This window comes from Vespa mandarinia, chromosome 8, assembly GCF_050613455.1.
Source record: "Vespa mandarinia isolate Hongniang chromosome 8, ASM5061345v1, whole genome shotgun sequence".
NCBI lineage: Eukaryota > Metazoa > Arthropoda > Insecta > Hymenoptera > Vespidae > Vespa > Vespa mandarinia.
Window position 1 is genome coordinate 3,677,501 of NC_140817.1, and position 10,000 is coordinate 3,687,500.

The 10,000-nt window shown below is 37.5% G+C and overlaps 1 protein-coding gene across 4 annotated transcripts in view; it reads right to left on the reverse strand.

Annotated features, from left to right (window-relative positions):
• The window catches only part of ptc (protein patched), a 32,038-nt gene that overhangs the window by 7,496 nt on the left and 14,542 nt on the right, over positions 1–10,000 (reverse strand). For 3 of the 4 annotated variants that reach the window (XM_085658821.1, XM_035879084.2, XM_035879074.2), the window contains exons 3-6: positions 2,001–2,190; positions 1,300–1,369; positions 443–540; positions 150–363 (exon numbers count right to left, since the gene is read on the reverse strand). In XM_085658821.1, coding sequence (XP_085514947.1) covers positions 150–363; positions 443–540; positions 1,300–1,369; positions 2,001–2,190 — 572 coding nt within the window. The remainder of the gene's footprint in view (positions 1–149; positions 364–442; positions 541–1,299; positions 1,370–2,000; positions 2,191–10,000) is intronic. The other variant, XM_035879094.2, reaches the window with a different exon arrangement.

The window sequence follows — 10,000 nt, forward strand, 5'->3', positions numbered from 1 at the left end:
TTTTTTTTTTTAGCAAGATTACGTAAGAACCATGAAATTGTCAATGACGTTGTAGAAGATTAGCAAAAGTAAAAAAAAGAAAAAGAAAAAAAAAAAAAAGAAAAATATCTAAGTCCAATCGGACATAGGTAGAATCGTTTTTTTTTTACCTGCTGCGACTTCTTGTTGGGTGCGGTTTCCGGACACTCAGGATCCGTTGGATCGAGGCACGGCTTGCTCTGGTAGGCATTCGTTATCCCAGCTCTCTTCATGTAGTCCTCAAGCGTTTTGAAGGGAAACATGAATTGCAATTTTTTCATCTCGTCCAACATACCGGATGGATTGAGATTGGTCCATTGGACGGGCTTGTTCGTTTTTGCACCACTGTCATCGATCAAAACGAATAATATTTCAACAGTATTATAAATTCGAAGGATTATTATCAATAATAAAAATTACTTACGGTATGTGAACGGGATGTTCGGGGCCTAAAAGTTTGCTTCCTTCCCAAAAGCAATCCAAAGGTGTTATGATAGCACATGGTATAATACTATCGAAGATCTGAAAGCAAAGAATCATTGGATATTGAATATTTCTACTTTCTCTTTCTCTCTCTCTTTCTTTAAAAAAAAAAATAAATAAATAAATAAATAAAAAAGAATTGTAACGATATATAATAAATGAACAGATTTAGTGATCGGCAAGAAAGAAAAAAATACTTTTACTAGATCGTAGAAATGGAATGTTCGTCGTCGTATTACATTTCCAAGTAGAGTAAAGGGTATTAGGATGGGACCACCTGCGGGTTCTTGGAAACTCTAATAGGACGACGGTTCTGTATACTAAAGGTCGTTTTCTTCGTACCATTCGAGATCATTGAGGGATCGAGTTAGAATTATCCTCGAAATGATTTACCGGAGTTAGAGACTATGAAAGGGTTATAATCAAATGTAAGATCTTCTATGTATCTAAACACATACAAAGAGATCTTCGGTGGTAGAGGATTACGTAATAATATTGATCATTGAAAGTGAAGAGGATGAGGATGAGGACGAGGACGAGGACGAGGACGAGGATGAAGACGAGGAGGAGGAGGAGGAAGAGGAGAAGGAGGAAGAGGAAAAGGAGAAGGCTTTATTGAGTAGAGTTAACGGAAAATAAGAAGAGCCAGCCGGCTTAGACTTGGCGTGAATGAGTGTATAAGTGTGCGTGTATGTAATACGTACTGATACGTACTCAGGATATGAGAGAGAGAGAGAGAGAGAGAGAAAGGACTCGTGCTTACGCGTACACATTTATCGTGGTTGTCATTTGAATTACCTGGTCGATGTAGTGCATGTCGAAGTTGGGTATGCTCGGCGCGTAACACATGTCTTTCAGTCTCCACGTGCTGCAAGCGACACGGAACACATGCATTCATGAATACAAGTTTGCATACTCTTAAAAGGCCACGTTCGTGCCGATAAGCGGTAAAATAAAAAAAAAAAAAAAAGAAAAAGAAAAAAAAGAAAATAAAAATGGTTCACGGAAAAAGAGAGCCAAGGAGAGTCCGTAATGGAGAAAGGGAAGGAACGAACGAACGAATGAACGAACGTACAAATCAGTCATTCGTCCTATGCCTTTATACTGTTTCTCCAACTTCGAAGCTCGTTGTCCGTAAGTCGCTTACTGGCACGCACGTGACGTTTCTTCCCGTAAAATTTGTCCATATTGATACACGAGACAGTTATATATATATATATATATATATATATATATATATATATATATATATATATATATGTGTATAACAAACAAAATTCTACAATGATATTAATCTTATTACATTTATTACTAGTAGTAAAGATAATTCCCTTCGTTTTAATTAATAAAAAATAAAAACAGAATATATATCGTTAGACACGTACGAGTCTAAAAAAAAATACTGCAGATATGTGTAATAGAGAACGTACAAAAAAAAAAAAAAAAAAAAAAAAAATAGAGAAAAGGAATAAAAAAAAAGAAAGAAAAAAGCGACTCACATATCGAAGAGATGTACGGTGGCCTGAGTAGCTGCCTTGAGAATTGCCAAATGTTCTTTCAACGCGGCAGGATGTAGGATGTTTGCCCCGGGATGTCTTGGGGTTTGGATAACGAGCTGGTGCGTCGATGGTGCGGCCTCCCCGAGTGCTTCCGACGCGTACTTTAATTCTTTTTGTAATCTTCCACCTTCTGAAAGTATAAAACCGAACGACCTTTACTTTAGTAATACACATTTGGAAAAATACATTTTATATGCTATAATTAATGAAACGACATATATATATATATATATATATTTATGTGACAAATAAATATATATAATACTTACTTATTACTTACATATTTAAATTCATTAATATAATAACATCTTGTTAATGAACGAAAAATATTGAGAAAAATAAATAATTATTAATTATTAATTACTAATTATTAATTATTAATTATTCCACACGTCTATATATATATATATATATATATATATATATATATTTCGTTGTTAAAAAAAAAAAGAGAAAAAGAAAGAAAATATAAATTGCAGAACGATCAACGTCATTTCGTTTCGCGCCTCCCCCTTCTCTTTTAATCTCGAAACAACACATCATCCAAGCTTGAACTTCTCAAAGTGAACCCTGCTGGATGTACGTACGTATGTATATGCATCGCGCGCGAAAGACGATTCCTCGAAGAGAAACACATTGGGACAGACACAGAGTGTCGTAACGCACGTTCCTTTGACTTTACGAATATATATATATATATATATATATATATATATATATATATATATATATACCAAGAAAAATTCCTCCCCGTTGGCAGAGTACCAATAAAAGCTTTCCTCGAAACAGTCGTAGAAATAACGACAGGGTGTTGTTAAAAATGAAAGAGAGAAAGGGAGAGAGAAAGAGAAAGAGGGAGAATAATAAAATGACAAAACTTCCGAAAAATGTTCTATTTCGAATAATCCCACCTTTTACGTAGAGATAAATATATATGTATCTATTTATATATGTACGTATGTAATGTATATATGTAATGTGACATTATAGGGAGCCACCCTCGATCGATCGCAAACGACGATTAGTAATTAGTCGGTAACTCCCTCCGGAATTACGAGCCACCGTCGTAAATCATCGTAAATAGATTTAATAACGTCTTTACGATGGGGATACCAAGTTAACGATCACGGAGATATTGAAATAGGCCGTGCCGCTTTTAAAAGCTAATCACCAATCAAGCGAGCTCGATCAACTGACCATCCCTCGATCGTGCCGTTGTGGTAGTGGTAGTAGTAGTTGTAATACTAGTTGCAGTAGTAGTAATAGCAATAGTAGTAATAATAGTAGTAGTAGTGATAGTACAGTTGTAGTAGTAGTAAATATACGATGATCGTATCTGAGAGATAAATATAATTGCAAGATCGGGAAAGATCTTTAAGTATCCTTGAAGTTATCCGTTGATAACAGTATGTGTATACAGTGTAACGACGTACAGAAGTTGATACTAATTAAAAAAAAGAAAAAAACAAATAAATAAATAAATAAATAAATAGAAGAAAAAAATGAAAGATAACAAAAATAATAAAAATTTAAAAAAAGCAAGAAGAAGGAAAAAAAGGAGAAGGAAAAAATAAAAATAAATAAACAAAGAAGAAGAAGAAGAAAAGAGAAAAGAAAAAGAAAAGAAAAGAAAAGAAAAGAAAAGAAAAGAAAAGAAAAGAAAAGAAAAGAAATGTGCGTTGAAACGTTTGTCAACGTAAATCTCGTCATTGAGCGGAATAAAAGAAAATCGAATACGATCGAGGAGATCTCGAATCGCACGCGTAAGTACACGAGACGAATTTATTCCACAGTAAATAAAATTCCGTTAGCCGGAGAACCGCATCGTAGTAGATACGTACGGATGAAATCGTGTTTCCAGTCTGGCTACTGCAAAATAAAGAACCAAAGCTCATCGAAAAGTCTTTTCTCTCTCTCTCTCTCTCTCCCTCTCTCTCTCTCTTCCTCTTGCTCACTCACTTTGACCAGAAGACCGATCGATGGAGTGAAAGATGAAAAGAAAAGAGAGATGAAGTGAGTTAAAGGGAGAAAGAGTAGAGAGACTGGATAAGGTAGAGAAGGGAATACGAAGAAGAGGAGAAGGGGAGGAGGAGGAGGAGGAAGAGGTGGAGGTGGAGATGGAGAAGGAGGAGGCAATTGGAAGATACGCATATAAGACCGAAAGTAATGGACGAAGGGCACGAGGATGACGGCTGACGCGGACTACGTTGAGACCCCACCTAGTCAGATTTCACCGTCAAAAATGCCGACGGCGTATTTGCTCGTTCCGCCACGGCGCAGCCTCCGTGGACCACCCGTGTTGCTCGCTTCTCAGTGACTCTCAACTTGGTCCTTCGTAAATTTCCAATTCAAAAAAATAATGATCACTTTCGAAGGAAAAAAAGAAAAAGTAAAAAGAAAGAAGCACAATGTCATGCGTAATACATTTACTTTTACTTCGTCATTATTATTATTATTATTATTATTATTATTATTATTTTATTATTATTATTATTATTATTATTGTTATTGGTATTGTTATTATTTTTATTAAATTTTATTTAGTAGAGTGTATATGTATATATATGTATGTATACACAGACATATTTAACAAATTTGAAATTAATCAGTGTCATCGATAATAATTTTTTATCTTTATACAATAATTTCCTTTTTATTTTATTTTCTTTTCTCTTGGAAAAAATATCTTTACAATTAACCACCTTAATAATTAAGACATTTCTACGTTTTACGAAAAATTAAAAAATGACAGGGTATGTATGTGTATGTGTGTGTGTGTGTGTGTGAGAGAGAGAGAGAGAGAGAGAGAGAGAGAGAGAGATATTCGAAGGGAAAGCTCGCAAACGCCGTCGGAGGGTTGGAGGGAGATAGGAAGAAGAAGGCAGTGATTTATCGACATGGCCTCTCTGTAATTATTTCCCCGTCCTCGTGTTCCAAAAAGAGGGATGATGCTGCTGGAAGAACGGCAGCAATACATACCCTCAAACTAAACCCGTCCTTCCGGTAATCGACGAAAAGGAAAAGATGAAGAATTTTTTGCTACATTTGAAAAGAAAAAGGAAAAAAGAAACAAAAAATGAGAAAGAGAAAAAAATCTTTTCTCTCTCTCTCTCAATCTCTCTCTCTCTCTCTCTCTCTCTCTCTCTCTCTCTAAAAAAATTTTTCTCCATCTTTTGATTGCGAAATATTTTCTCTACGAATAATTATTATTAATTTAAATTATCAACGAGACAAAGAGAAAAAAAAAATATATATATATATATAATTAAGTTACGAGGAATAGAAATTTTGAAGTTGAATTTTGTTTCCATAATGACGAAGGAAAAAAAAGAGGAGGAGGGGTGGAGAAGGGAAGGAAGGGGAGGAGGGAAAGAAACTCGTGCGTTCCCGTACCGAGAAAGAACAACCGATATTTAACGATAATTTGATGGTGGCCGCGAGGCGAGGCTTGAATCAACAGAGGAAGGGCTACAGGAAGATAGAAGAGGGAAAGAGTCGAAAGAAAAGAATGGAATAAGGAACACACGCGTGCTCGGTGAGAAGAAAGAATCGAAGAAAGGGAGGAGGAAAAGAAGAAGAAGAAAAAGAAAAAAGGAAAAGAAGAAGAAAAAAAGAGAAGAAGAAGAAGAAGTAGTAGAAGAAGAAGAAGAAGAAGAAGAAGAAGAAGGGAAGTGGGGAAGGGAAGAAAAAAAGAGGAGGGAAGCAGGTGCACGCATCGGAGAGATCGACTCGATCTTCATCAAAGATCTTCCAACCCCTTTTTCGTTGTCTCTCTCTCTCTCTCTCTCTCTCTCTCTCTCTCTCTCTCTCTTTCTCTTTCTCTCTCTTTTACTCTCTTTATTTTCTTTCTTTTCGAATCTTCGTGGAGAAGCGAACGGTAGCGAACGGTGACGGGGTGGAGCGAAACTCCTTAAATTTCAAACGAGAAGCCACTTAAGACGGACAAGTCGAGACACGACCGGTCGAATCGTTAAAGAGATACTTCTGTCCAATTACCGGTTACACGTTAATTTTGCGATATTACGAGACGAAAGGCGGATCGGTTGCCGGACACCAAAACGTTTTCCACCAAAGGGAATCACCCTCGAAATCATTGCTTGTCATGGAGAGGCATTAAAGTCTCCCGCTCGTCTTATATGGCTCCTTTTCTTTACTTTACTTTATTTTGATTTTCTTTTCTTTTCGACAATGTATCTTTCCATCTTTCTTTCTTTCTTTTTTTTTTTTTTTATTTCTCATTGATAGAATCTACCAGATTACGTAGAATGAGTAAGAAGTACTTACATGATTTTTTTTTAAATTGCATATATATATATATATATATATATATATATATATATAAATGGGTATTATATTAGATCAATAACAATTGCCTTAACCATTGATTTTTAATTGACTATTATCGAAGAATTAAGATTGTCAAATCGATGTTATCAATGTTAAACGAAGATACCGGATAAGAGAGATTATAAATAAGCAAAGACGTTTTTTCTTTTGTTCTTTTTTTGTTTTTTGTTTTTTTAAGAAAATCGATCGACAAGTATTTTGTCGGATTTATAAAGATTTTGAAATTTTATATTGGCTTTCAAATCGGCCGACCGTATAAGAAAGTATGGGAAGCAAAAACCAAGGTGTCGACAGCTTTATGGTGTGTGAAAATGCCTATAAAGACGTACGACCACGTGGCTCTTTAGAAGAGCCCCCGCCGTCTGTCTCCCCTAGTCATTCTCGTTAAAGGTGCTCCAAAGAGTTTCCCATATGACGCAACTACTCATCGACCGTACTACCATAATGCCGTCGCGTGACCCTTCTCGCTCTCGTTCCCTCACTTCTACTTCCTCTTGCAACCTCCTTCTCCTCCTCTTCCACCACCACCACTTTCTTATCCCTGTCAAGAAAGTTATTTTTGAGACGTATTCCTCACCTACCACCTCCACTCAGCCGAATGTCCTGTAATTTGAAACCTCGACAGAACCATCCAGAAATTCTTTCAATCTAAACGACTCCCGAGAAACCAGGAAATTTTGTCATCAACATATTTTATGAGACCTTTCTCTCCCTCTTTCCCTCTCTCTCTCTCTCTCTCTCCCTCTGTCTGTCTGTTTATTCTTCGAAAGATTACAAGTTAATAGATTTTAATTAGATTAGTAAATTATTTTAAACAGATATTCGATTTAAATGGAGGAAAAAAGAAAAACACATTTCAGACAGATTTTCAGACGAAAATGATAAAACAAGAACGACAATTGTTTTTTAAATAAAAAAGGACAAGGCCATAATCGATATAGCATATAGTTGATTAATAAATAATGAGAGAAAATTTCTTTCACAAAAGAAAATATAACATATCGTTGTCGAAGAAAGAGAACCCCTGCGGTAACTACGTAGACCGTTTTCCAGGTGCCTCGTATTCCGCCGGCGTTACCTTGCGCGCGTACCTCACGCTAATTGCCAATTAAACGTCGTGAAGGTAGGCATGTGTTTCCGCGCAACAGGTCGAATCCTATGTTTCTGAACTTTTACCATCACCCGTTGCCGCTCCCACCCACCCCATTCCACCCCACCCTACCCCTTACCTATCAATAGCACCCGTGCACCATCGTGGCAACCTCTCACTCTTCTCGATAACACGGATAGATATTAATGAAGTATAGATAGAGGAATGGATTGAGATAAAAAGTCGACCAGTAGAATGGAAAATCGAAGCATGTGAAGGAACGTTAAAAAAATTTTGGGGTTGATGCCCGTCGTTCACGAAGGTGAACAGTGACGCTGAGAGAAGATGAGGAGGACACGTAGAAGGGCCCAGAAAAGGGCTGTTGGGTCCTTCGGCTCACTACTACTACGAGCTCTATAAGACTACTCTCGTGGCTCTCCCTTCCTCACTGAACGCCCGACCAAGTTTTCGGAGAGCAAGAACACGTGGAAGATACCGGAGTACGAAAGAGATAAAGACAGAGAGAAAGAGAGAGGGAGGGAGAGAGAGATGGGGTTAGGGGATGGGATGGGATAGGGTGGGGGATTCGAAGTAGGCTTAGCTCTCTCGGAGGCTCACGGAGAAGCTCTGAGACTTGGCTCAGTCGCTGAGGCACGCAGGCCCACCGCTGGTTGGCTGGTTGGGATGGCTTGGCGCACACAGAGAGCACATCGGGCCACCCACCGCGACCATTCACCGGAACCGAGCCCCGTCCAATCTAAGTGGCTCTCATCCGTGTATAGCATATTCTATCGTCTAAGCATTCTCAAGGAGACCTAGTTTCTCAGTACACATGACGCATTCATAATCCCATTCCTAACAGTATTATTCGCGATGTTCGTGAAAAAGATCATCTTGAAGTGATTAAAAAATTGTTAAAAAAGAAAAAAAAAAAAAAAAAAAAGAAAGAAATAAAGAAATCAAAAGAACCGATAATAATGTCACAACCCTTGGAAATAAATCTTGGAATAACTTTCGAATATTTGTTACAATTTGAAAATTCGTGAAATGTAAAAGAATTTAATATCTATCATATAAAGTCACGAACGGATAGATAGATTTTATCGCTGTTATAGATAAAATTTATACGGTTTAATTATTTGTACAGTGGAATCCTTTTTAATGGGAGCAACACGTTGAAGGATCTACGTACACACATATACACAAATAATACACAGATAACACACGTACACAATTTCAATATGGTTAAAATAGATGTTAAGATGTTGGCGTACGTGGGAGCGATATAACAACTGTAGTGGATAAAGGGAAGATGAGATCCTCTGTTTATGCAGCCGTCCGTCCGTCGGTCCGTCCGACGGTCGGAACGACCGTTCGTCGGAACAGCAACAACAACAGATTCCTGGTGGGTCTTTGGACGACGCTCTTCTGACTCTCTTATATCCCAGTTGTGGCCTTACATCTATCTCTTTCTTTCCTTTCCTTCATCCTGCTCCTACCTTTCTCACTCTCTCTCTCTCTCCCTCTCTCTCTCTCTCTCTCTCCCTTCCTCCCTCCCCTCTCTTTCTCTCTTGCTCTCTTTCTTCATTGCCGTACGCTATCCCATTCTCCCTCTCCTTCTTTCTCTTACTCCAAGGCATGGGGGCCTAATGAAGATGTAAGCAGTCAGCCGGCCCCTCGTGCACGGTCGTGGCTTCGTCCTCTGTCTGTCCTTGTCACGCCAAAGCTGCGGCCTCCTTGGCCCTATACAGGTCCCTCCACGAAGGGAAGACGACGTTTCCATACTCATTTCCTTCTTTTCATTTCTTTTCTTTTTTTTTCTCTTCTTTTCTTTTTTTCTTTTTTCCCCCATGTTATTCCCATAAATTCTCATTATCTTATTATTTTCTGTGAAATAATCTTTCTTTCTTTCTTTTTTGGTTTCGTAAACGAATAGTGTAAACACTTTTTATGATTCAAAATTATACAAAATATTTCGATTCGGAATAGTTGATATATAACGTGATTCTTTTTTTTTTTTTTTTTTTTGTATTCTATCGATATTACTTGATAATTGCAATTGATTGGCAAAAAGGAAATATTTTGGAAATTTTTTCGATCTTAATAATTTCTCTGAGTGAGGTTTATGATGCGGATTATAATCGTAATAAAAATCGATCAATGGGAGTGATTAAAGGGAAGGAAAAAAAAAAAAAAAAAAGAAAAAGAAACGAAAAAAAAGAAAATAGGTAAACTAGAAAGATAGCTTTGGGATTCGTGAAAAATGCTGTAGGTATCCGGCTGTGGAGTGTTCCTCGAAGAGGTGAGAGCAAGATGAGAGCATGCGTATATTTTCTGTCTTTCTTTATTCACCTACAGAGAGTAGTAAAGGTATAGGACAGGCAGAGCGCCGCCTTCTCTTGCATGCGCGCGGATGCATTCAGGAAGAAGAACCGAAGAAAATAGACCAGAAAGAAAGAGAAAGGAAATACACGATGATGCCGCGTGTGTGCCATTCACATCT